Source organism: Triturus cristatus, chromosome 1_1 (assembly GCF_964204655.1).
Source record: "Triturus cristatus chromosome 1_1, aTriCri1.1, whole genome shotgun sequence".
Classification (NCBI taxonomy): domain Eukaryota; kingdom Metazoa; phylum Chordata; class Amphibia; order Caudata; family Salamandridae; genus Triturus; species Triturus cristatus.
In genome coordinates this window covers 16,798,906-16,826,507 of record NC_140579.1, presented here as the reverse complement: position 1 = coordinate 16,826,507, position 27,602 = coordinate 16,798,906, and the positions used below count along the sequence as shown (strand labels likewise).

At 51.2% G+C, this 27,602-nt stretch overlaps 1 protein-coding gene across 2 annotated transcripts in view; it reads right to left on the bottom strand.

Annotated features, from left to right (window-relative positions):
- The window catches only part of GNL1 (G protein nucleolar 1), a 149,309-nt gene that overhangs the window by 23,711 nt on the left and 97,996 nt on the right, over window positions 1-27,602 (bottom strand). Inside the window, exons 9-11 of one of the 2 annotated variants that reach the window (XM_085637395.1) lie at window positions 18,093-18,271; window positions 13,060-13,234; window positions 5,510-5,650 (exon numbers count right to left, since the gene is read on the bottom strand). In XM_085637395.1, coding sequence (XP_085493521.1) covers window positions 5,510-5,650; window positions 13,060-13,234; window positions 18,093-18,271 — 495 coding nt within the window. The remainder of the gene's footprint in view (window positions 1-5,509; window positions 5,651-13,059; window positions 13,235-18,092; window positions 18,272-27,602) is intronic. The other variant, XM_085638075.1, reaches the window with a different exon arrangement.

The following is a 27,602-nucleotide window of genomic DNA, read 5'->3' as shown; positions in this document are numbered from 1 at the left end:
AGCTAGACGCTGCAATCATTGCGCGCTGGTTATGTGCCTTGACGATTTATCAACAGTACGTCTCTATTTTCAGCATACAATCTCACTGAAAAGCAGATTACAATGGCACAAAGGGGAGCAAAATGTACAATGCCGCGTATTGAAAAACTAGACAATTTACCTTTTACTGTGGCAGAATCACCATCCACAGAATGGTTAATCCATGGCCATATGACACTAACAGTCACAACTTTCCAGTTTCAGTATTGCCTAGAACAGCAGCAGGCAGGCAGATATGAAGCAATGGGTAGGGAATTCATCAAGGAATCTTGGGAATGGCCGTACAGATTTCGATGCAGGTACGGGGACACGGAAGTGTTTCCTAGCGGTACCAACTGCAAGAGCGCTTTGAGCGGATCTCTCATGCCAGGATATCATGCTTCACAGGGCCTGTAATGGTTCAGTTGCAAACTTATCCTGTCACTTGAAAGGGACCCCAGCTAATGTGATTAATCTGGTATTCAGGTTACTTTCAAATGGGAGTTACTTGATGCTGAATGAGCATGGTTGTTGTGGGATGCTCCCGGGCATCGCATATCTTGTCATTGTAAGCTCCAGGATAACTTTCTGTATGCAAGTATTGTTTCCACCGACCCACACAATCAAGGAGGCGCCGTTTTGGCCTTCGTAGAATGTTTCCTTTATACGGTTTGATACTCTGAGCCGAATGAAAGCCATGCTTTTACAGCAAACCGTGCCCTTAACCTCCGCCCGAGAAACTTATGATCGCCAGGCTGAGATACAGGCACTGATCCGAACAAACTGCCCTTTCCATTTCACAGAAATGGTACAACGTATCTTTAACATGTCTGATACAACGGGTTTTGTCCACCTATTTAAGACCATAGGTTCTGGTCTGTTAAGCACCTTTCAGACAATCCTCAAGAGTTATTCCGAACTTTATACACTCCCTATTCGGAAGCATTTTTGGATGACTTTCGCTGATCCTGCTCCGAATAGCAAGTATCCCGATTGTCATTTTTCTGCTACACAATGGACGTCCCAGTCACCAAGGAGATGGAACGCACGCTCTTGGAGCGCCAATACTGTGATTGCATGGTAATCCATCTGGGCCCACCTCATCTTCGAGAACTGAGCGAGTCTTGGTTCTTGTCATTTAGACCAGTCTGGATCGACTGTATTCTGCCTGTCCTCCGATGCCTGTTCTGCGGACAAGAATGCGTGTTGGATCTCAGTCTAACACTTCCAACAATTGCGCCATCGGACTTTGATGCTTTACTGGACCCGATAATGGCCCATGTTCTGCAATCAATCAATCAATCAAGAAATTTATATAGCGCGCTACTCACCCGGAGGGTCTCAAGGCGCTTGGGAGGGGGGGGGGAGGGGGGGGGGGAGGGGGGGGTCTGCTACTGCTCGAACAACCAGGTCTTGAGTTGCTTCCTGAAGGAGAGGTGGTCTTGGGTCTGGCGATGGTGGATGGGGAGGGAGTTCCATGTCTTGGCTGCCAGGAAGGAGAAGGATCTTCCTCCCATGGTGGTTCTTCGGATGCGTGGAACGCGGCGAGGGCGTGGCTGGTCGATCGAAGCTAGCGGGTGGGAGTGTAGAAGGTCAGGCGGTTGTTGAGGTACCTGGGGCCCAGGTTGTGGAGAGCCTTGTGTACGTGGGTGAGGAGTCGGAACGTGATTCTCTTGTTGACGGGGAGCCAGTGCAGGTCTCTCAGGTGTCCGGAGATATGGCTGTGACGGGGGATGTCCAGGATGAGTCGTGCGGAGGCGTTCTGGATGCGTTGGAGTCTCTTCTGTAGTTTGGCTGTGGTTCCGGTGTAGAGGGTGTTTCCGTAGTCCAGTCGGCTGGTGACGAGTGCCTGGATGACCGTCTTCCTGGTTTCGGTGGGGATCCATCGGAAGATCTTACGGAGCATGCGTAGGATGTTGAAGCATGAAGATGAGATGGCGTTGACTTGTCTGGTCATCGAGAGGGAGGAGTCCAGGATGAAGCCCAGTTGCGTGCGTGGTCCGATGGTTTGGGTGCGCTGCCCAGGGCAGGGGGCCACCAGGAGTCGCCCCAGGTGGAGGAAGTTCAGTTTCAGACGGCTGGTCTGCATCCACTCGGCTATGTCTTTCATCCCTTCGTGTAGGTTAGTTCTGGCGGTGGCTGGGTCGTTGGTGAGGGAGAGGATCAGCTGAGTGTCGTCGGCGTAGGAGATGATGTTGAGGTTGTGTTGGCGTGCGATGGCCGCGAGGGGGCTCATGTAGATGTTGAAGAGGGTGGGGCTGAGTGAAGATCCTTGTGGTACGCCGCAGATGACTTTGGTGGCCTCGGATCTGAACGGGGGGAGGCGGACTCTCTGGGTTCTTCCGGCGAGGAACGAGATGATCCACTCCAGAGCCCTCTCTTGGATTCCGACGTTGCTGAGGCGTTGTACTAGGGTGCGGTAGCAGACAGTGTCGAATGCTGCGGAGAGATCCAGGAGGATGAGGGCCGCTGTTTCCCCGTTGTCGAGCAGGGCTCGGATGTCGTCAGTGGCTGCGATGAGGGCGGTCTCGGTGCTGTGATTGGCACGGAAGCCGGACTGCGAGGGGTCGAGGGATCCGTTCGTCTCGAGGAAGGCGGCAAGCTGTCGGTTGACGGTTTTCTCGATGACTTTGGCAGGAAAAGGGAGGAGCGAGATGGGGCGGTAGTTCTTGAGGTCGGTGGGGTCTGCTGAAGGTTTCTTCAGGAGGGCGCGGAGTTCTGCATGCTTCCAGCTCTCCGGGAAGGTGGCGGTGTTGAAGGAGCAGTTGATGATGTCTCGGAGTTGGGGTGCGATGACGGAGGCGGCCTTGTTGAAGACGTGGTGGAGGCATGGGTCGGTTGGTGATCCGGCGTGGATGGTGTTCATTGTGTGGATGGTGTCTTCGGTGCTGACCGGGTTCCAGGCGCGGAGGGTGGTGGTGGGGTGCGTCGGTTCGGTGGTTGGGTGCGTGGGCTGTGTGCCGAAGCTGTTGTGTATGTCGGCGATCTTGCTGTGGAAGAACGAGGCGAGTGAGTCGCAGAGTTCTTGCGAGGGGGTGATGGCGTTGGTTTCGGCGCTGGGGTTGGAGAGCTCTTTGACGATGCTGAAGAGTTCCTTGCTGTTGTGTGAGTTGTTGTCTAGTCGTTCCTTGAATGCGGTCTTCTTGGTGGTGTGGATCAGCTGGTGGTGTTTGCGGGTGGCGTGCTTGAGGGCAGTCATGTTGTCTGTAGACGGGTCTTTGCGCCAGGCTTTCTCGAGAGTGCGGCAGTTCTTCTTGGAGTTCTTGAGATCGTCGTTGAACCAGGAAGCCTTCTTGCTGCCGGGCCTGCTGGGATGGTTTTTCAGGGGTGCGAGGTAGTCAGCGCAGTTGGTGATACACTGTATGAGGTTGTTGGCTGCTTGATTGGGGTCCGTTGAGCTGGCGGGAGGATTCTGGTTCAGGGATGTGGAGAGCTGGTCAGAGGTGATCTTGTTCCAGCTCCTACGGGGAACCGTCTGCGGGTGATGGTGAGTCGTGGTCCTTCTGAAGCTGAAGTGGACGCAGCTGTGGTCTGTCCAGTAGAGTCCGGTGGAGTGGCTGCAGTGTCCTCAGCATATGCCAATGTTGATGTCTGCATTCTTAGAGCCACCACGGCATGCTTCAGCTCCTGTCGGGAAGGATACCGGCTCCTCAACAATACTCAGACCTCAGATGACACTAGTGGCTCACCGGCAACGGCTGTGGTGAATACGGAAGAACATCTGTGCTCGAAAGACCTGATCTGCGAGGTGTTGCAGGGATCGTAGTCTGCGATTGCAGGCAACAGTGATGTTGCGTCTCCCAGCAAGGACACAAACATTTGGCTCATAGTGTGCTGGGAAAATTCGACCTTTTTCAAAAACAACCAAATGTAGAATTTTAAACAAGACACTTTTAGTCTAAACTGCATGGCTTTCAGTCACTATGTTTAAGCTATATCCATGAACATAATTTAGTACAGACTTCTATTGCCTGCAATACATGTTTTTTTTAGCAATCTTTTAAGTACTATTTTTATGGACATATTTGCATACAACATTTAGCCGTACGTTAGACTGTTTAGTATGTTGTCCAGTCGGATAAGGAGTGAGTGTTATGTTCCATATAGGTACCCTATATAGGCTCAGGTAGTCACCTAAACTTTCACCTATATTCTTCCCTACCAATACACTGCATAATGGTTCTTAGTACTGACCTTTAACCTAGTGACGGTAATGTCCAGAGATGACCTGGGGTTTTCTCCGAAAAGCTTATGCCTCATTCATTATGCATGAGGATTCTTGGAATCACAGCAGCACAACAGGCCTACCGTCTCCTTCATAGTAACTATGTATAAGGGTCATTCCTTCCGACATGACACAGCGAGTTATATCCCCAGGGGGTATCAATTTGGGTATATATACACCATCTCTTGCTAAGGTAGGGAGAGGAGAAAAGGGCTTCCATGCCGACACACTGACGCGAGACGCAGACACTCCAGCTCGCAGTGGTCTGACATCCTTCGCGGTGTGTCCATCTCTAGACCAAGACGGGGTCCCACAGTCTCTTACTTTAGGTAACGGGCTTGACATTATCCCAGAGGGATTCTTGGCTTTACACCCACATACATGCTAGGTACATTTACGTGCATCTAGTTAGGGTGGACTGTAGGAGTACGCATTTTTCTGGCATGTATTTTACATACTTGCGTGTATTCATTGCTTTAGTACGATGGTGGAGATCCAACATCCTTTTACTTTGTTAGTGCTTATAATCATTTACATCTGTTTCTGTTTTATGGTTGTTTCAGCGCACCTATTTTACACTAGAATGACGCTGTTTCAATAAATGCTTACTGAAAAACGCCCCCACCGTTTATTCTGTGTTTCTCTTTGAGACGAGTTGAGCACGGGTGACTGAGCGACTAGTAGCACGGTTTCCACGATTCTGAGGGATAAGGGCTGTTATGTTTGATAGTTGCCAAGAACTATTCTCTTCTTGGTAAGAGGTTTCTAGTGACACTGTGAGCGAACAGTCTCTGTTCTTCTAAGAGGAGCACAATCACTGATGCCACCCCCCTCTCTGTAGGTTTCATTTGAGGGGCTTACAACATACTCGGTGGGGGTGTCTAGAATCAGTCTGACCCCAATCCTACAGTGTATGTTGTCTAAACGCGCAGATCCTATATAGGTTTACAGGAACTACACGACAGAGGCCCCTTCATTATCCAGTCTGGTCTTTACCATCACAAAGGGGACAACAGGAATTTAAGTTCTGATAAAGCCTCACTGCGCTGCAACCTGTGTGAGTGAGGAAATACAAACCAATCAGCCACAGCTTTGGAAACCCTCTAGTGTGAAACCTAGGCAGATATTCGGTTAGATGTGCGAGGACCGGGTAGACCATTCCCATGTTTATAAGTCACAGATCCTGCACCTATTGTTGGAACCTGCCTACAAGGAAAAGGTTAAAGAACAGAGCCTCACACAGGGAAAACTGCCACAAGACCTTACCTTTCTGCGCCGTGTACCCCGGCGGCCTCATGCAGAGGCAGAGCCGGCCATCCACTGCCAGCCGAAGGAGGCTGTTGGCCGCTCTGTACACGTCATTTCTCGCTGCCTTCGCGGTCTTGTAACCTCTCTTCTCAGCCCAGGCTGCAACAAGAACACAAAAATAGGGAGGGGAGTCAGGAAACATCATTTTGCACGCAGGCACCCACTAGAGGCCCTGCACGCAGGCACCCGCTAGAGGCCCTGCACGCAGGCACCCGCTAGAGGCCCTGCACGCAGGCACCCGCTAGAGGCCCTGCACGCAGGCACCCGCTAGAGGCCCTGCACGCAGGCACCCGCTAGAGGCCCTGCACGCAGGCACCCGCTAGAGGCCCTGCACGCAGGCACCCGCTAGAGGCCCTGCACGCAGACACCAGCTAGAGGCCCTGCATGCAGACACCCGCTAGACACCCTTTAGAAGCCCTGCACGCCGGCACCTGTGGTGGTCAATGCTAGCAGCAGACCAGCTCTTATCTTAGTTTCTTTTCCTCTACACTGTCACTCGGGCCTGTCTTGGCTGAAGAGCTGAAATAGTGAACAAAGGACTGTCCGGCAAGACAAGACCTTCTCCTTATCCAAGGTGAGGACGAGCCAATAAGTTGCTGTGTTTTTTTGTTTTAAATCTTGGGTGCCCTTCAGTTCCGGAGGGCTATGGTCCAGATGTGATCGGCTCATATCGGTGTAATACAGCTCAGCTGTGTTTCAGTTTTGGTTTGGCAGGGTAATACGCACTGGCTATAGCCTGGGAGACCACGGGGCACGAAGTGCATAGGATAAACTAGAATAAGGGAAAATGCAGGTCTCACTCTAGCAGGGTGACTGCAGCTACAAAGATCTGTTCAACGAGGGAGGATTCAGTGCAGAGCATTCAAGGATGGGCTACTGACCCAACCCACCAAACTCAGCTACAACCACAGATAGTGGCAGGGGATTTGTTTATAGACTGGTATATGTAGCAGACCCACTTTCACAGCACCCACTTTCAGACTGTGAAACACACAGTCTTGTTCGGTCTCTCAGTGGCCCGTCCATGTGGTTGTATGACATTACAATGTGGGTAAAATTCACGCATGCAATTACCCTGCATTGTTTTACTCCGCATTGTTTTAAATATCTTTTTACCACACATTTAAGGCTATTTAAGATAAATATTATTAACTAGGATATTATATATACATATATATATATATACATATATATACACACACACACACATACACACATGAACACACACACATATATATATATATACACACACACACACGCGCGCACACACACATATACATGTACATACATGCACACACATATACAAACACATGCATTTATACAAAAATGTAGATACATACATATATACATATACACATATGAACAAGTTACTTACCTTCAGCAACGATATATATTCGTTATGGATTCCATACCTTGGAATTACCCCAGGCATCAGATTGGATCCGGAAAATGTTTCTTCAGCAGTACCCCTGTGCATCAGTAGGTGGCGTAGGTCGATTCCGCGTTTGTCGTTGGCGTTGTGATCGCCGGAATGACGTCGCGGTATCTACTTGGACGCCGCCCCTGTGCGCTGACGTTAGTTCTTTACACGACATTCCACGCCAGAAGCGCAGGGCCATGCAAGACACTGACCACTGATGCACAAAACTAGGGCCCTGAAAGGAAGTCCCTTACCGTAGAAGTCAGTTCGCAGAACGGGGCGGATGGGTGGGGCGGTGAGGAACCAATAACTAATATATGTCTCTTACAGATATATTGTTACTGAAGGTAAGTAACTTGTTCATCTGAAAGAGACTATTAGTTATGGATTCCTCACCTCAGAATAGTTACCCCAGCAAAGCAAACCCCTGAGGTGGGTCTGCGAACTAAGTTCACACCAGAAAGTCCTGGGGAACTGAAATGCCAAAGAAGCAGTCTCTCTGGACTTGGCTGTCCAGGCAGGAATGTTTATTGAACGTGTGCTGTTAGGCTCACGTGGCTGCCTGGCATATGGCATGAAGGGGGACTCCACGTCCCAAAGCCTTAGTTGCCGCCGTCGCCCTGGTGGAATGGGCCCGCAACCCCACAGGGGGTTCCTTTTTCGCCAACGAATAACCCATTTTGATGCAAAGAACGACCCATTGAGAGATGGTTTGTTTGTGCACGGCCCGACCTTTCTTGGCGCCCACATAGTCAACAAACAGCTGATCATCCACCTGGAATTGTTTTGTGCGATCCAGATAAAAGGAGAGCGCACGTTTTGGATCCAGACGGTGGAGCCTCTCTTCCTCTTTAGAAGGATGCGGGGCGGAAAGAAGGTGGGCAAAGTGTTGGTCTGTCCTATGTGGAAAGAGGTAACCACTTTGGGAAGAAAGGAAGACCTAGTGCGGAGGACGACCTTGTCCAGATGAACAGCCAGGAAAAGAGGTTTTAAAGAAAGAGCCTGAAGCTCACTCACCCTGCGAGCAGAGGTGATGGCAACCAAAAAGGCAGCTTTGAGTGTCAAACGTCTTAGAGGACAGTTATGTAGCGGCTCAAAAGGAGCGCACATAGGGTACTTCAGAACAAGATTAAAGTCCCACTGGGGCATTACAAAAGGAATAGGAGGAAACAGGTGAGTAATATCCTCAAGGAAATGATTTACAATAGCGAACCTGAAAAGAGAAGGTTGATCTGGAAGACGAAGAAAGGCTGAAATGGCCGAAAAATAGCCCCCGAGAGTGCCCAGTGCAGAGCCCTGCTGGGCCAAGGAAAAGAATGAAGAGGAGAACCTCTGAAAGAGGGGCAGAAAGGGGATCCACAACCTTTGCTGTGCACCATGCCACAAATTTGTTCCATCTAAAGGCGTATACTGTTTTGGGGAGGGACGCCTGCCTGGCTGTCAAGATAACGTTAGAGACTTTGGGAGGAAGGTCGAAAACTGTCAACTGTCGCTGCTCAATCTCCATGCAGGGAGGAGGAGAATGGACAGGTTCGGTTGGAGGACCGTCCCCTGCTGCTGCGACAGAAGATCCTCCCGCAGGGGCAGTCTGATTGGAGGATCGATGGCCATGCTCAAGAGCTCAAGGTACCAGACTCTCCGTGCCCAAATCAGAGCTACAAGAATGACTTGGGCCTGGTCGCACCTGATCTTCTTCAGCACTCTGGGCAGAAGTGGTATTGGCGGAAAGGCGTATAGAATACCGCAACTCCACCGTACGAAAAGCGTCCCCTAGCGAGTGCCACCATGGAAATTTCAACACGCAGAACTGCTGACATTGCACGTTCTCTTCGGTGGCAAATAGATCTAACCATGGCTCTCCCGACTGCTGAAAGAGACCTTGCACCACCTCTGAGTGAAGACGCCATTCGTGATCCTTCATGCACCGGCGGCTGAGTTTGTCCGCGCGTTCAGAGGACTGGCCAGTTGTTGAACCACCAGGGACATGCCCTGATGTTCCAGCCATGACCAAATGCGAGGAGCTTCTTGACAAAGGGTCCACAACCCCACCTGCCCGGTTTGTTGCAGTACCACATGGCGGTGGTGTTGTCTGTGAACATCTGCACTACTCTTCCTTTGACAGAAGGAAGGAATGCCTTCAGTGCAAGACAAATCGCCCGGAGCTCCAGAAGGTTGATGTGGAGCCCGGACTCCGCCGGAGACCAGAGGCCTCTGATCTCCGCCTCTCCCATGTGGCCGCCCAACGCCAGAAGTGATGCGTCTGTCACCACGTGATGAGTCTGTCACCACTGTGAACTCTGGCTGGGGAAGGGAGAGGGATCTGCCGTTGACCCAATCCTGGTTCGTTAGCCATCACTGCAATTGGTGTGCAGTGCCCTCCGATATCTGGATGCAATCGGAAAGATTCCCCTGATGCCGTGCCCACTGGAACTTCAGGTACCACTGCAGAGTCCGCATATGCCACCTGGCATAGTCCACCAGCAGGATGCAGGAGGCCATGAGGCCCAGTAGCCTCAGGGCCATTCTGACCGAAAACCGGGATAGAGGCTGAAAGATCGTAATCATAGCCCAAAAATCCCAGAATCGCTGTTTGGGAGGATAAGCCCGAAACTGCGCTGTGTCCAGAACCGCTCTGCCTCTCAGAAGCTCCATTTCATCAATCAGGTGTGACTTCGACACTTTGATGGTGAACCCCAGCGGATGCAGGAGGTACGCCGTAGTCTGGAGGTGGGAGACGACAACCTGGGGCGAGCTCACCTTCAACAGGCAGTCGTCTAGTTAGGGGAAGACTGGAGCCCCTGAACTGTGCAGATGAGCTGCGACCACCGCCATCACTTTCGTGAACACCTGAGGGGCGCTTGTAAGGACAAAGGGGACCACAGTGAACTGAAAATGCTTGTGGCCTACCGTGAACCGTAGGTAACGTTGGTGGACAGGCAGAACGGGGATGTTAAAATAGGTGTCCTGCAAGTCCAACCCTACCATCCAGTCTCCAGGGTCGAGGGCAGACAGGACCTGAGCTAGTGTCAACATCTTGAACTTCTCCTTCCAGAGGAAGCAGTAGACGTTCCTGAGGTCAAAGATAGGATGCAGGCCTTTGTCCTTCTTGGGTACCAGGAAGTGGTGGCAGTAACAACCACGACCTACTTTTGGCACAGGGACTCGCTCGATGGCTCCATTGGCCAAGAGAGCTGCAACTTCCTGACGGAGAAGGGCTAAGTGATCCTCTGACATGCAATGGAAGGCAGGTGGCATGAAGGGAGGGGTACGCCAACAGAACCCTCCACAACTTTGGACCCAAATACCTCAACGAGAGAGTATCCTTCCACTTACTCAACATTAGACGCTCCCTGACCCTGCACACGTTCAGGAAGGACCTCAAGACCTGGTTCTTCGACTGATCCGGAGCCGCCCCCCCCTCCCTCCCCAGCGCCTTGAGACCCTCACGGGTGGGTAGTGCGCTATACAAAACCCTGATTGATTGATTGATTGAGGGGTAGTCTCGAAGGGGAGGCAGTAGCCCCTGTGGACTATCTGCAAACCCACCTGTCCGATGTGATATTGAGCTAGTGGGGGAGGTGATGGCGAATCCTGACGTCCACTGGCAACTGGTTGCCCTGAAAGGTCGGACTAGGAGGGCTTAGAGGCTCCTGCAGAGGGGTTGCTGTTGGACTGGCCCGCCCGCTGGCCCCCAGAAACACGACAACTGGGTCTCCCACATACCTGACCGCGCAGAGGCTGGACAGCTTGCACAGAGGCTGGACAGCTTGCACAGACCTGTGGCTCTGGGAAGAACGTGGCAGGGCACCCCTTCCGTAGACACAAAAGGGGCGAAAAGCAGACTGCGCAGGGCTAGAGGTGGTAGCGAGGCCTAAGGATCTGGCTGAAGCCCTGGAATCCTTAAAGCACTTGAGTGCTTTGTCGCCAAACAAGCGACGGCCATCAAGGGGAATGTCCAAAACAGTTGATTGGACATCACCCGAAAAGCCAATGGACGTCAGTCAGGCATAGCGTTTCAGGGCTACCAACTTTAAAATCGTTCTGCCTAGTGGGTCGGCGGTGTCCAATCCACATTGTATGGCGAACTTTGCTGAGTCTCTACCCTCAGCACCAGCACGGGAGAGCACGGCCCGGGCCTTCTCCAGGCACTGTGGCAGCACCTGCGCAACCATTCCCCACACAGAATGGAAGTAACGGCCCAAGAGCCATGCGGTGTTCACCGACCCCAGTCCTAAGCAGGAGGATGAAAATATCTTCTCAAATGATGTCACTGACCATGTCTTGAGTGATGTAATATGTGACGTCATCAGCAGTGCATTGCGGGGGCGCGAGTTATAGTTAGTTAAGCTAACTATAACAGGGGAATTTCTAGGGTTTTGTACGAGGGAAATGTCCAGCTAACTATATACACACACACACGCATACATATGATATATATATCCCAGAGTCGCTGGCTAGTTTGGCCATGAAATAAACTCACTAAGGAACTTATTTGAAGTTTGCAGTATCTCTTTCTGGAAAGTGTACGTGTTGCATAGTGTACTGCGATGTGGCGACTTTGGGATTAGAGTTTCCTCAGACCCTGACGCGCACCGGGCTGTTGGTCACTGGCACTCCGAGGATGGTGGAACATACATACATACATACATATACATACACACACACACACACACACACACATACACAACCAAACACACACACACACACACACACATATGCGTGGTAGAGGCATACATGTTGTTTCTATTTAGGGAGTTTTGTAAAGCGCTTGGTGACGCACAGCGGCGTGTCCCCGCGCTAAGGAGCGGCTGCTAACTGGAACCTACAGAAGTGGAATACTTTACTGTTCGAATAGTGTAGTTTTGAGCTTGGCTCTAAAGATTAGTTCAGATGGTTCGAGACGCAATATTAAGGGTAATGTGTTCCATCTGACGGCTGCAAGGTACCTAAAGGATCTTCCGCCCATCCGTGCTCTGGACACCTTGGGGACAACAAGGCGTCCCGAGCCAGAAGATCTGAGGGAGCGGGACGGTTCATAAGGTGTCAGCAGTCCTTTCAAAGGGAGAGGAGACCTCCCGTTGATGATCCGATGGCACATGCAGAGTGCTTTGAAATCAACCCTACTTCTGATCGGGAGCCAGTGCAAGGACCGAAGGGCCACCGAGGATGCGGCTCTTCTGGGTAGTCTAAGTACTAGCCTAGCAGCGGCATTCTGTAAGACCTGTAAACGGCTCAGATTCTTCTTCGGAGTCCCTAGATAGAGGAGGTTGCCATAGTCCATCTTTGAGGTGACTAGTGCATGCACAAGGGTTTGACGGGCCTTTACAGGTAAAAACTTCAATGCCTTCCTGAGACTTTTGAGGGTCCCAAAGCATGATCCGACCACCCGGTTGATCCGAGGGCCGAAGGTCAGTTCGGAGTCGAACCAAATGCCCAAGTTCTTTGCTTTCAGGCATGGTATAGGTGTTGAGCCAAGGCATGGAGGCCACCATGCCGACGTCCACGCCGATCGGTCTCCCCCTACGACAAGCACCTCGGTCTTATTTCCGTTAAGCTTAAGGCAGTTTGCGGACATCCAGGCAGCTAGGTCTTGCATACAGGCTCTGAAGATGTTGTAAAAACACAATTGTAAAAAACTCGTAGTAAAGATTGTTTTACGTCCGTGTCAGTCACCGACATTATGAAGATAAAGGATCTGTCACATGGAAGCTGGTAGGGAACCCCCCCTACCAGCCCTTGAGATCAGAATGCAACTCTTCCGGTACCTGGTATCAGGTCTACAACTGTCGCGCTCTGTGAGGGAAATGCACACAGAACTGTCTGGAACATTTAGGAGGACACTGCAACACAGGTTTACAAAGCCATAAAGAGGATGTTTATTCCACAATCCCCATTCCTGGAACTAAGACTTTTCCACTCCTCACACTACTCCAGAGAGAAATTCCAAACACCCCAATCATCCCTCAACCTCAAAAGCCTACATATGCCAGAAGCTAGGGTCGTCTGAAAGAATGAGGAAAACCATACTATGGGACCTGATCTCGCAGCACCAGCTCCCCTCAGCTCACATTGCATCAGGACTTCGTACCTTCACAGATATCCCAGGCGCACCACTGTGTCCTCTTCGGGCTCTCGGAGGTGCTCTCTTCCATGTACGGATGCTTCAGCTTTAAGAGGGAGGGCACTGGTATCCGGACGGACAGGTAACCTACCGAGGAGTAAGGCTCTTGTATTTGGGCGATAGGATATATTCCGGAAAGGATCTGTAAGAGAAACAGAAATGATATCAGAGGATCCACTGGTAACCAAACATGGTCAGAGAATCTCACTGCACCCCAATTAACCCCAACACAGAGGGCCTATGGAAAATGCCCTGAACCTCAACTTTGTCAGAAGGCCCCCTATGGAATCTCTGAAGAGGAACACCAAGTCCCATCATAGCCCCCCAAAGCCCCAAAACTACTAGAGAATCTCCAGTAAACCCACTGAATAAAAACTTGAACAGCATGTCGCAAACCACTCCACTCCTCAGTCCTAGCCACTGTCGGCGGGTCCCAGACAACTCCGCTCCTCAGTCCTATCCACGGTCGGCGGGTCCCAGACAACTCCGCTCCTCAGTCCTAGCCACTGTCGGAGGGTCCCAGACAACTCCACTCCTCAGTCCTAGCCACTGTCGGCGGGCCCCAGACAACTCCGCTCCTCAGTCCTAGCCACTGTCGGCGGGCCCCAGACAACTCCGCTCCTCAGTCCTAGCCACTGTCGGAGGGTCCCAGACAACTCCACTCCTCAGTCCTAGCCACTGTCGGCGGGTCCCAGACAACTCCGCTCCTCAGTCCTATCCACAGTCGGCGGGTCCCAGACAACTCCGCTCCTCAGTCCTATCCACGGTCGGCGGGTCCCAGACAACTCCGCTCCTCAGTCCTATCCACAGTCGGCGGGTACCAGACAACTCCGCTCCTCAGTCCTATCCACGGTCGGCGGGTCCCAGACAACTCCGCTCCTCAGTCCTATCCACAGTCGGCGGGTCCCAGACAACTCCGCTCCTCAGTCCTATCCACTGTCGGCGGGTCCCAGACAACTCCGCTCCTCAGTCCTAGCCACTGTCGGCGGGTCCCAGACAACTCCGCTCCTCAGTCCTATCCACAGTCGGCGGGTACCAGACAACTCCGCTCCTCAGTCCTATCCACGGTCGGCGGGTCCCAGACAACTCCGCTCCTCAGTCCTAGCCACTGTCGGAGGGTCCCAGACAACTCCACTCCTCAGTCCTAGCCGCTGTCGGCGGGCCCCAGACAACTCCGCTCCTCAGTCCTATCCACTGTCGGCGGGTCCCAGACAACTCCGCTCCTCAGTCCTATCCACAGTCGGCGGGTCCCAGACAACTCCGCTCCTCAGTCCTATCCACGGTCGGCGGGTCCCAGACAACTCCGCTCCTCAGTCCTATCCACGGTCGGCGGGTCCCAGACAACTCCGCTCCTCAGTCCTATCCACTGTGAGAGGGTCTCTCATTGCCACATGAAGACTGTGCCAGTGCCCCATGCCAACATCCTGGTTACAACCCACCATCAACGAGCACCCAATGCTTCCTTTTTCTATTCCTAGGACTCAAGTTTATTAAGTCAAAAGAAGTTTTATCTGGATTCCTGGACATCCTGTGCATGCTTTTCATACTCCCCATATCACTACTGTTGACGAATGATTAGTGAGTGCTGCAAAGTTAGAACCTGTCCCTGAGCATCAGAATACCATGACAAGATCCAGGCAACAGAGACTCTACAGGGAGAAGAAAGACTCCCAGAACCTGTAGACTCCTACCACCCACCTGGCCGGGAGGAGACACTAAGAACAAAGACCACAGATTGAAGGTTATCAGGGACACTGAGCTGACGTGATGAATCCCGGGAAGAATGGTTGCGCGGCCACACTCGCCCTGCCTGCTCATTATCCTCTTCCTCTCCAAGAGGAAACGTGGGGCTCTCACAACGTGGGGCTCTCACACCTTCACTTCCTCTGCCTGCTCATTATCGTCTTCCTCTCCAAGAGGAACCGTGGGGCTCTCACACCTTCACTTCCTCTGCCTGCTCATTATCCTCTTTCTCTCCAAGAGGAACCGTGGGGCTCTCACACCTTCACTTCCTCTGCCTGCTCATTATCGTCTTCCTCTCCAAGAGGAACCGTGGGGCTCTCACACCTTCACTTCCTCTGCCTGCTCATTATCCTCTTCCTCTCCAAGAGGAACCGTGGGGCTCTCACACCTTCACTTCCTCTGCCTGCTCATTATCCTCTTCCTCTCCAAGAGGAACCGTGGGGCTCTCACACCTTCACTTCCTCTGCCTGCTCATTATCCTCTTCCTCTCCAAGAGGAACCGTGGGGCTCTCACACCTTCACTTCCTCTGCCTGCTCATTATCCTCTTCCTCTCCAAGAGGAACCGTGGGGCTCTCACACCTTCACTTCCTCTGCCTGCTCATTGCCTCATTCTTTCCAAGAGGAACCGTGGACGTCTCACAACTTCACTCCTCGGCCTGCTCTTTGCTCTCATCCTCTCCAACAGAAACCATGGGGGTCTCATGTCACCACTCAATAGGTGTGTGACGCTCGGATTGCAGCACTTGCAGTTCCAGAAAGACTTTGTTTAAAGACATAGTTGGTCCCTATTCTCAGAGCTCAGTTCCAATATGAACATGGCAAAGATGTTTGGTCCAGTCAGTGCCCTCACCCTTACACCATGGTAAATTCTTAGCCGTGGCCAGAGTTTCCCTGGTACAGGCATCTAGTTTGGTACTCCTGCAGTTCATGCTGACCCGCAGTTACACCACTCCCCTGCAAGAATTAAGGGGAACTAAGGAAACTTCTAAGAGTCCAGTAAGCCCTGCCTACCGGACTATGGCCTACTAAATCACCCCTTCAAGGCACAGCTCATTTTTGGCTTTTTGGGGAATAGAGGCTTTTTTAGGACTTTGAACTTGTGCATCCATCCAGCAGAGATCTAAGAGTAGGCTATCCTATTTTCGGTTTAAACCTATAATAGCTGATAAAACCCCACCAAAAGGGAAATACCCTAACCAGTGTAAACACAAACACTGAGAAAACACCTGCACAACCACAAACTTGGGACAAAGGACAAAGAGTGAAAGAGTAATTTTTATTTCTACCTGAAGGGGCCAATACAATGTAACTTTGTTATACAAGGTAGGAGTAAGAAAGACTGAGCTAACATTATTCTGCTTGAGTGTTATTATTTAGGGATGTTGCAACAAAAATATTGCTTCTGCTTCCTTTTATCAGTTTGGTGGTCTCTGGTCTAAAGATGCAGAGTGTTGAAGCATGTTTTAGGTCTTATTTAATTATGTTATAAACTGAAGAGAATAAGGAAATATCAAAATCATATTTGATATTTTGGCTACGTTTGATTCTTTCACGGATAGGTGAAATGGCTGGATTCATAAGAATTTTTCCCAATACGTCCCATCACACCTACAGACATAGAATGGGTAAAACCATTTGATACATCAGCCCCTTTGCTAGGAAGTCGGTATTGATTGTAGGTGAACTGTCAAACACCCCAGATTTAAACAGTCAATGTAAGGTGGAAGAGGTGTGGCGCAGCGGCCAGGGTGCCTGACTCCAGACCACGGGGTTCATGGTTTGATCCCCGGCGGCAGGTTTGCCCAGCACCATGTGACTCTGGGCAATAGCTTGCTTAATCTTCGAGGTCCCCCAGCGCCGGGACACCTCTCCTGAGATAGCTGTGCGCTTTCCAAATGCTGGTATTTCATTTCATTTAGTGACAGGTATGTGTGAAAAGAGTGCTGTCACCAAGCATCTGGAATAGTGGTAAAAACTGGACACCAGACTCTTGGAAAAAATGGAACACAGTGTCACTTGGAATGCTGCTGCAAAAACTTCTTACAAATTTCAACAAAGATTGGAGTGATATTGTTTGTATTTGCAGTGGTTCAGCAGCATATGAGAAAAAGTTGTGTGATGACCTGTCAAAATCGCTACCCGAGTTAAAGTGCTTCCCTGTAAGAGATCCTTGCCACTTGTTAGATCGTATGCGGACAGCATCTTTACAATCTTCAAAGTTAATGAAGAATGCTATTGACTTTTTAGTCCATTCTGGTGCAATATTTCATAAAGTGCGGGAGCTAAAATGCGAACATGTCTCCTTTTGCGCTTTGTGTAACATCAAAGAAAGAGTCATCCCAACGGTGTCATTTAGCCGGTGGTTCTCAGGCCTAAAGGTTGTGAACTCTATATTATCAATGTGGCGACCGTTTACAGAATTTTGCTTAGCGATGATGCTAAAGGCAGGAAACGAAAAGCTATTCAGTCACATATTGATCAGCTTAATGCCTCTCAGCCCCCTCCCCTCCAGCTCTCAGCCTAGTGCCACTCAGCCTCCTCCCCACAGGTTAATGCCCCTCAGCCTCATTCTCTCAGCCCAATACCCCTCAGCCTCCTCTCCTTGGGTTCTCAGCTTAGTGCCCTTCCGCCCCCTCCCCTCGAGCTCTCAGTTAATACCCCGCAGCCCCTTCCCTCAGGCTCTCACCTTAATGCCCCTCAGCCCTCTTCTCTCCCCACTTGTCCCCAGCTTAATGCCCCTCAGCTCCCTCCTCATGGGCTCTCAACTTAGTGTCCCTCAGTCTCCTCCCCTCGGGTTCTCGGCTTAAAGCCCTTTAGTCCTCTCCTCTCAGCTTAATTCCCCATCACCCCCTCCCCTCAGGCTCTCAGATTAATGCCCTCAGCCCCCTCCCCTCCAGCTTAGTGCCACTCAGCCTCCTCCCCTCAGATTAATGCCCCTCAGCCTCATTCTCTCCCCTATTGCTCTCAGCTTAATACCCCTCAGCCTCCTCCCCTTGGGTTCTCAGCTTAGAGCCCCTCAGGCTCTCAGCTTAACGCCACTCAGCCCCCTCCGGCTCTCAGCTTAATGGCCCTTAGCCCCCTCCCAGCTCTCAGCTTGGAGCCTCTCAGGCTCTCAGCTTAATGCCCCTCAGACCCCTCCGCTCGGTCTCTCAACTTAATACCACTCAGCCACAAACTCTCCCCTCAGGCTCTCAGCTTAATGCCCCTCACCCCATCCCTCTGCTTGGGTCTCCCTCAGCACTCCTCTCCTCAGTACCTGCTGCTGTCGGTCCACCAGGGAAGGGAAGATGAGTCCAGGGCAGTCGCACAGCTTTACTGTGGGCGTCAAGAAGTATGTCTGGAAGTACTTGGTGTGTCCGGGGGTGCGAGACACGCTCACCACCTTCCTGCCCACCAGCCCATTGATCAGAGAGGACTTGCCCACATTTGGAAAACCTGCAAGTGAGAAATGGAAAGTGGTGGTGGTTATCAGAGGTTGAAATCGCAAGGAGGGTTCAAATAGAAGCAAGTCAGAGGAGTGGAGCAAACACCGAGCAGTTATTACTTCCCCACCCTACTTTAACCCCTTTAAATGCCAACCAAGAATTCTCTGTCATTTGTAGTGCGATGGACTGTGAGGGCTGCAGTGGCAGCTGGTGGGTGGCTGACATCTCCAAAGACTGCAGTCAAGCGGCTGCTCACACACACCTCTGTGCCAGGCTAGTACACATCGCCTGGTAAGCACCTCGGCCTTCAGAGCATCTCAAAATGACTTTCCCATGATCCAAAGACATCTGCGAGCAGGAACCTCTGCTTCTTCCCTGAAAAGGGGGTCTCCTTGGTCATTCAACGTAGGCTCTTGCCTCATCTGCGCTTTGATGGACCTGGTTAGTTATTCACCGCAAGGACTTTAGATTCACATGCTTTGCACTACTCCACCATCTAATTGTTGGGTCTGGAAATCTAGATTTAGTAAAAGCTTTTAGGTTTGACTTGAGAGCACAGCCGTCCCCAGATCATGTGATCTGCACAAAATGAAGCGCCACCGAGATGGACTTCGGCCCAAATGTTGATTGCCTTGAGTACAGATTTTGATTGGGCAAAGCAGTGTTCCTCTAAAAACCTATAGTGAAAACCATGATAATTCTCTATGCCTTTAAACGCGGATTACCATTAGTAAAGCTAGTAGACTGGTATTTAGCTACATAGAATCTCATGATTAAAGTAGTAGGGACGGGTTTTGGTGTTGGGTACCCAGGCCCATACCCTTGTGGTCGAAGATCTGCAGTTTGAGAATCCATTTTATGCTGCTTTTGGAAGGGTTGCATATTGTTTTACTAACTGCAATTTTGTACATACATGTAATTCTAAAACTGTATACAGAGAGTTGCCTTTAGAGAAATCTTATGTGGTATCTAGTAGGCTTGAGTTAGGGATGGAAAGAAGCCAGGGATAAAAGCGATAGGCTTGATTGGTTCATAGGAAAAGGTTATGTCCGAGGCCATAGGTATAAACTTTTTATAAAGAAAATATAAGATACAGTAGTTCTGACTTATTTATTGTGAAGGTCATATGATAAAGCCCATAGTCTTTTTAGTGTACTGCTATTACAGTGTCAAATCTCGTTGTCCTTTCAGAGTGTATTGTTATTACACTGTGTCAAAGCCCATAGTCGTATCAGCGTGTATTGTATTACACTGTGTCAAAGCCCGTTGTCCTTTCAAGTTATTACATTATAAAGCCTGTCAACGGGTCTTGTGTTACACAGATTCACCCAGATTACTGTAGCAGGCCCGGGTTTTAGTGTTGTGTTTCCCTCTCCGATAAGCCCTGCGAGTAGAAGATTTGCTCTTTAACTATCCTAGTTAGACCCCTCAGGAGGGGCTGAATATTGTTTTAACAGCTGTGATTTTGTGTACATTTATTATCATCTCACTTCACGCTTCAGGGCGGCCTTGAGGGAAATCTTTGGCAGAATTCAGTCGGCTGAGGCGACGAGCCAATGATAAAGGACAGGGGTCTGATTGGTCCATTAGGAACATGTGTCAGATGCAAGAGGTCTGATCGGTTCATTATTGAAATTTAAGACAAAGGCAGTAGGCCTGACTTATGGTTTGTGGAAAGCATATACTAAAGCCAATAGGCCGCTAAATGTGGATTGCCAATAAGTGTATTAAAGCCTATAGATAGATATTTTGTTACGTTGGATTTCATAGATTACCGTAGTATGCAAGGGCTCTGGTGATGGTTACTTTGCCTGACAGGACCCTGATTCACAGACCATCCACCGATACGAAACCACCACCCTCCTCGCACCCCGAGACTGTCAACAGGCCTCGCCGAACACAACCCACGGCCAGTTCTCCTGCCTCCAGTGCCGACAGACATTCACCACCATCTCGGCCCCCAACACAGACGCCCTACGATGCATCCTCCTCAAAGTGCGCTCCGTACACAAACACGCCATGGAAATCTGGAACCTACTCTACTCTCTCTCACCTGACATCGCCTTCTTCACGGAGACCTGGACCAAGGCCTCCTATGCCCCCGACAGCAACATCCGGACGGATACAAGATCCAGAGAAAGGACTGCCCCAACCAACCGGGGGAGGTGAGGGGGGGGGGGGGGGGGGGGGGCCTGCCATCGCCCACAAGTACACCCTCCGCCTCACCACCTCCAGCGAAACCTTCCCCTCCACCGAACATCTGCACTTCCAGACCCAGACCAGCCCCACCGCTACACTCCGAGGAACCCTCATCTACACACCCCCCAGGCACACTTCGCCACCACCATCACCGACTTCATCACACCCCACGCCATCACCTCATTGAACTACATACTCATCGGAGACCAGAATTTCCACCCCGACAATTCCGACAACCCCAACTCCACCACCCTTCGCGACAACCTCGCTGACATCGGACTTAAACAACTCGTCACCACACCGACCCACAGAGCAGGACACACCCTCGACCCAATCTTCGCTGGAGGAAACAGTGTCCACTTCAGCCACACAATGCAACCGCCATGGACCGACCACCACTGCATACACTACACTGTCGACAAGCCCAAGACAACCGAAAACTACTCCATCTACAAGGACGCAATGATGGACTACCACAACCAAATCTGAACCACAAAGAGGAACTTCATACACAACAAAATCCTGGCCAACTCCACCAATTCCAAGGAACTTTTCAGTGTCATTCAGGAATTCACTAACCCCACGCAGTGAAGCCACAGACATCACCCTGTCCCAAGACCTCTGCGACACGCTTGGAGCCTATTTCCACCTCAAGATCAAAAACCTCTACGACAACTTCATCGACCTCCCTCCAGACGCCACAGCCGGCCCCCTGCCCCCCCAGAGACACCAGCCAGCCCACCATCTCCAACTGGACCTCGATCATGATCGAAGACACCACCTCAACCATGAAGGGCATCCACTCGGGGGGGCCCCCACTGCCCCCTGCCCCCCCCACATTACCACAGAGCCGCCACCACCATCGCGCCCTAACTACAACGCACCATCAACACCACCTTCAAAACAAGCTCCTTCCCAGACAACTGGGAGCTCGCAGAAGTCAGGCCACTAAAAAGCCCACAGCTGACCCCACCGACCTTAAGAACTACCAGCCTATCTCGCTCCTCCCCTCCCCTTCGCAGTCAAAGTTGCGGAGAAAACAGTCAACAGGGAACGGACATGATTCATCGAAGATAACACCATCTTTGACCCGTCCCAATCCGGATTCCGAAGAAACTACAGCACCGAGACCGCCCTACTCGCCACCACAGACGACATCCACACCCTCCTGGACCAAGGTCACTCCGCAGCACTCATCCTACTCGACTTATCAGCAGCTTTCGACACCGTCTCCCACCGCACACTAATTGCCAGACTTCATGACGCCAGCATACAAGGAACAGCCCTGGATTGGATCCGATCATTCCTCACCGGAAGAAGCCAAAGGATCAGACTGCCACCCTTCCTCGCCGACCCCATGAAAATCACCTGCGGAGTCCCACAAGGTTCATCACTGAGCCCTACCCTCCAACATCTACATGACCCCCCTTGCAGCCATTGTCCGACAACACGGCCTCAACATCGTATCCTATGCCAACGACTCCCAGCTCATCCTCTCCCTCACCAAAGACCCCACCACTGCCAAACTCAACTTCCAGAAAGGAATGCAAGACATCACAGTCTGGATGACAAACAGTTGCTTGAAGCTCAACGCAGAAAAGACAGAAGTCCTCGTCCTTGGAACCACCCCTTCAGCATGGGACACCACCTGGTGGTAGACTGCCCTCGGGAGCCCACCCACCCCCTTGGACCACACCAAAAACCTCAGCATCGTACTGGACTCGTCACTCATCATGAATCGACAGGTCAACGCCGTCACCTCCAACTGTTTCAACACCCTACACAAGACCTTCAAATGGATCCCCCCCAGAGTCAAGGAAGACAGTCACCCACGCACTCAACATCAGCAGACTGGACTATGGAAACGCACTCTACGCCGGCATCAACAAGTCTCTACTCCGCAAACTCCAGACAATACAGAACACCGCCGCCAGACTCGTCCTCGGCATTCCCCGGCATGAACACATCAGCCAACACCTACAAAGTCTCCACTGGCTCCCCGTGGAGAAAAGAGTCACCTTCAAAATCCTCACTCAGGCCTACAAATGCCTACACAACAACGGACCCAAATACCTCAACCACAGAATCAACTTCCACGTACCCAAAAGAAACCTCCGATCTTCCAACCTCGCACTGGTCGAAACCCCATGCATCCACAGAGCCTGAGCAGGCGGAAGATCCTTCTCTCACATCGCAGCCAAGACCGGGAACGAGCTACCGGCAGTCATCAGACGCTCCCCCTCCCTGAACACCTTCAGAAAGACCCTCAAGACCTGGCTCTCTGGCTAAAATAGACCGGTGGACCCCCCTACTCCCCAGGGTGAGTGGCTCACTTACAATTCCCCCGATTGTGTTGTATAATGTCTTCAGTAATCCCCTGACCCTTTCTCTTTAAGTCTCTCTTGTGCACACCACAGCCTGTGTGTGATGAATCTGTTGTAGCACAGAGAAGAGGTATCCTGAAAGGCTGGCCTTTCAAGATGCTCCCTTTTTTACATCATTGGAACTCTTTGATCCTAACTCATAAGAAGCACTAGATCATCACATTTCCCCTTGTCTTGTCATCGGAAAGGGGATCATTTCTCCATATTTACTGGAAACCCTTTTGTGTGCAGCAGTAGAACTACTGTGCGGGTGCTGCTCTGGCAATGTAGGGCCCCCCACTCCCCCTCTTCAGGAGCCAGCTATCTAGGTGTGGGCAAACAAGCACCGCTTGGCTTCCGCAATACGCAGCAGCACAAACATGAAGGCATTTTTCTAAATCAGTTATGTAATCTCCAGGGAACGACTTCCAGGAGCGTTTTCTTGAATGTTATGTTTTTATGAAGCTGCTTAAGAACTAGCAATTCAGTATTAATCCGTATGGAAGGTCTTGCTTTGGTATGAAGTAGTATACGGAATACACCCCCATGTGGCTCTGACAGCGGTGCTGTTTCTAGGGCACTTTTCCCGAAATGCCCTAGTGCTTCCTTTGTGCGTGCGTAACTTTGTAGTTTTGTCCCTTTGGTGTACAAGGTCTTGACGCCATGCAATATTCATGTTTGACAATATTTAATACCGCTTTTTCTCCATTGTTAGGGGAAATCGTGGATTCTGCCCCTAACATTTGTGATAGGTTGAGGAGGAAACCTAATGAAGCCACTCTGTCCATGCGTTTCCTCTGGTGGACTGACGTCGTCCTCTCAATCTGCCTCGAAAGGAGTGGCTTGCATGCACTGCGAGGGCAGGTTAAAGGTGCCTTGTAACTGTGCTGACTGTTTGCATGAAGAAAGGTCTATTATTCCCATCTCCCATCCAGCGAGTGTAAGTTGCTCTTTTTTGTAAAACTCCAATGGCTCCGGTGTCTGTTACCTTTATCTTCTCTAATGCCTCTTTGATGTTGTTGAAGGAGTTGTTAATTATTGGTGTTTATACCTTTGCCTTAGACCTACAACTTCTCATCCATGCATGCTTACTTCGTGAAATGTTTGCCTACAGACATCTACTGCTCTTTTCTGCGGACTCCAAAGATGGTTTGAGGCCTAGGTCTGTGATGGTTTCACCCAAATGTGGTTTGAGGCATGGGTCTGTGATCGTTTTACCCAAAGGTGGTTTGGGGCATGGGTCCGTGATGGTTTTACCCAAAGGTGGTTTGAGGCATGGGTCCGTGATGGTTTCACCCAAAGGTGGTTTGAGGCATGGGTCCGTGATGGTTTCACCCAAAGGTGGTTTGAGGCATGGGTCCGTGATCGTTTCACCCAAAGGTGGTTTGAGGCCTGGGTCTGTGATGGTTTTACCTAAAGGTGGTTTGAGGCCTGGGTCTGTGATGGTTGTACCCTCTGCAGTTATTTTCTTTTGGAATTATCCAGGGAGACGTTGGATGATCTTCTATATTTTGTCCTCGGTTTCCTCCCACTGGTCACCTCCATATCTTGAGGAGTGCACTGGAGTTTGTATCATCAACTCTCTATCATTCTACCCGCTGTGTTGTATTCAACTTTCTAACATTCTCCTGAGGCGGAAAGCCGGGAGCGCTGCTAATTGAATTTTAAAACTTGTGTAATTCTGTGTTCTTACTTACGTGCACTAAAGCTAGGATTCCAGCCTGACTCTTGACCCCCAGACAGCCGATCTTGACGCTGTCACGGGGAATCCTCCCTCGCTGCCGCCATCAACAGCGAGCGAGCTAGCTCCGCCCACTTCGCCGGCCACGCCCCCTTCTCCCAGGCTAAAAGGGCGCGCTGATCACTAGCGCGTCCATTCTAACATTCTCCTGAGGCGGAAAGCCGGGAGCGCTGCTAATTGAATTTTAAAACTTGTGTAATTCTGTGTTTTTACTTACTTGCACTAAAGCTAGGATTCCAGCCTGACTCTTGACCCCCAGACAGCCGATCTTGACGCTGTCACGGGGAATCCTCCCTCGCTGCCGCCATCAACAGCGAGCGAGCTAGCTCCGCCCACTTCGCCGGCCACGCCCCCTTCTCCCAGGCTAAAAGGGCGCGCTGATCACTAGCGCGTCCATTCTAACATTCTCCTGAGGCGGAAAGCCGGGAGCGCTGCTAATTGAATTTTAAAACTTGTGTAATTCTGTGTTTTTACTTACTTGCACTAAAGCTAGGATTCCAGCCTGACTCTTGACCCCCAGACAGCCGATCTTGACGCTGTCACGGGGAATCCTCCCTCGCTGCCGCCATCAACAGCGAGCGAGCTAGCTCCGCCCACTTCGCCAGCCACGCCCCCTTTTCTTTTCTCCACTCCCTCTAAAACGCCCCTATAAAACAATGTGTATGGGCCGGAAGCGCAGCGGACGGGCGCAGCGGGCGCGGCTATTGCGCGCCGAAGGCGCGCCTAAGGCAAGCCCGTCTGCGCCCGTCCACGGCTGTCCAGGGCTAGGGGCACGTCACTCTGCCCAATTTATCACCTTTTCCCCCGCCCAACTCCGCAGCCTCCAGGGCCCATGGTCTTTACCAGCCACTACCTGTTCCCGCATTTCTTCTCTCGGCCTGTCTCCTGCTCCTTCTCCCACCATCCTTCCCCTTCAACACATTCCCCCTCACCCCCCCGTGGGTGATGTTAACCCTGGATCCTCTAAAACCCTCTCGGTATATTACTTAAACACTCGGTCTGCAGTAGCCCACTCGCATGAACTATCGGTGCTGCTAGACCTTCATGCACCAGCTCTTCTTTTTTTAACAGAAACATGGTTTTGCGATGACTCCCTCCCCGTTCTATTGGCCACTCTCCCAGCCCCATATTACGCTCTACGTGCGGATCGCCATAATGGTAGAGCTGGGGGCGGCGTTGCGGTCATCGCCCGAACTGACCTCCCCTTTCAATCTCTTTCCTTGCCAGATATTGCCACTACGGAGTACCTGGCTATCCGTACCACCTCTATTACACCTCCCCTCACTTGCATACTTATCTATCGTCCCCCTCAATCCCCTTTATTGTTTCTCCCCGATTTTCTGGAAGTTTTGGCCACGATCACAGTTAACAACTCCTCCATTTTGCTCCTGGGTGACTTTAATTTTTGGCCCTCAGACCCCGCAGAATGCCCATCCTCAAAAGAATTTTCAGACACCCTTCAATCTCTTAACTTCACATCTCATATTCACTCTCCTACCCATGTCAAGGGTCATATCCTAGACCAGATTTGGTCCTTGAACTGTCCCGTAGAGTCCCTATCCATCTCACCTTGTACGTGGTCAGACCATCATTTGATCTCATTTGCCCTTCCCACACATCCTCCGGCCAAGCCCCCACTTCCTAAGAACATCTGGGTCCGCGCTTGGGGGCGAGTAGACCCTGAAAATGTATCCACCCTACTCACCACCTCCTACCCCTCCCTACAAGGTCTATCCACCCTTTCCCAGTTCACGGCCATTGAACAGTGGCTCTCCTCAGGCTGCGACTCTATTGCCCCTTTGAAACGGGTCACCTCAAAGCGGGAGAAGGATGCCAACCTGTGGTTTAATGAAGATCTTAAGGCCACCAAACTAGCGGTACGTCGAGCGGAGCGGGCCTGGAGGAGAAACTACTGCCCCTCACTGCGATTGGAGTTCATTAACATCCTGACTCAATATAAAAAGGCTATCTTGGCGGCCAAAACAACCTATTTTTCTTCAAAAATCCTCGCAGCTGAGAACCAATCGAGGGAAATCTTCTCGATTGTGCACAACCTGGCATTTTCCGACAGAACCACTCTGAAGCCCACCCCTTCCCAGGAACTCTGTCACTCGCTAAACAATTTCTTCATTCAGAAAATAGCCACTATTAAAGCCAATATCCCTCTCCCCTCTCCTACCTTTGTGGATCCCCAGTGTCCTCCCCCCAAGGGACAACTCACTACTTTCCCTTCCTTGACCAAGGAATCCCTGCCCTCCATAATTCCCCTTGTCAAATCCGGCTCTCCGTTAGATCCCTGTCCTGCCCACATCCTCCGTCACATCTTTACTACTTGTCCAGACCCCCCCCCTTCACCTCCTCAATAGTTCTCTCTCCCAGGGCGTGGTACCCAATCCACTCAAAACAGCAGTCATAGTTCCCATCCTGAAGAAGCCGGGCGCAGACCCCTCAGTCCCTGCCAATTTTCGCCCCATCTCTCTCCTGCCTTTTTTGGCGAAAGTGCTCGAGCGCCATGTCACCTGCGCTCTGAGCTCTTTTGCAGAGAAGTACGGGGTTCTTGCCCCCCGCCAAGCCGGATTCCGCCCCGCACACTCTACGGAGTCCGTAGTCCTCTCGGTCCTCGACAACCTCAGGGAGAGAATGGACACTAACCAGACCCAGGCCTTGGTTCTCCTCGATCTCTCAGCCGCTTTTGACACGGTTGATCATACCATCTTGCTTTCCCGTGTCAGGGCAGCGGGGATCGGGGGCACCGCGCTGGTATGGTTATCCTCCTTCCTGAGGGACCGCACCCAGGCAGTTCGCCTGGGTGATTTTTCTGCTGACTTTCGGAAAGTTCAGTGCGGGGTCCCCCAAGGCTCCTCCCTTTCACCTCTTTTGTTTAATCTTTACATCGCCCCTCTTATTTTCTCAATGCAGCAAATGGAGGTCACCGTATTTAATTATGCGGATGACCTCCAACTTGTCTTTAATCTGTCTTCTTCCCCTGCCTCTGTTCTTAACTTCCAATCTATCATGATTCATATCCGGGACTGGAT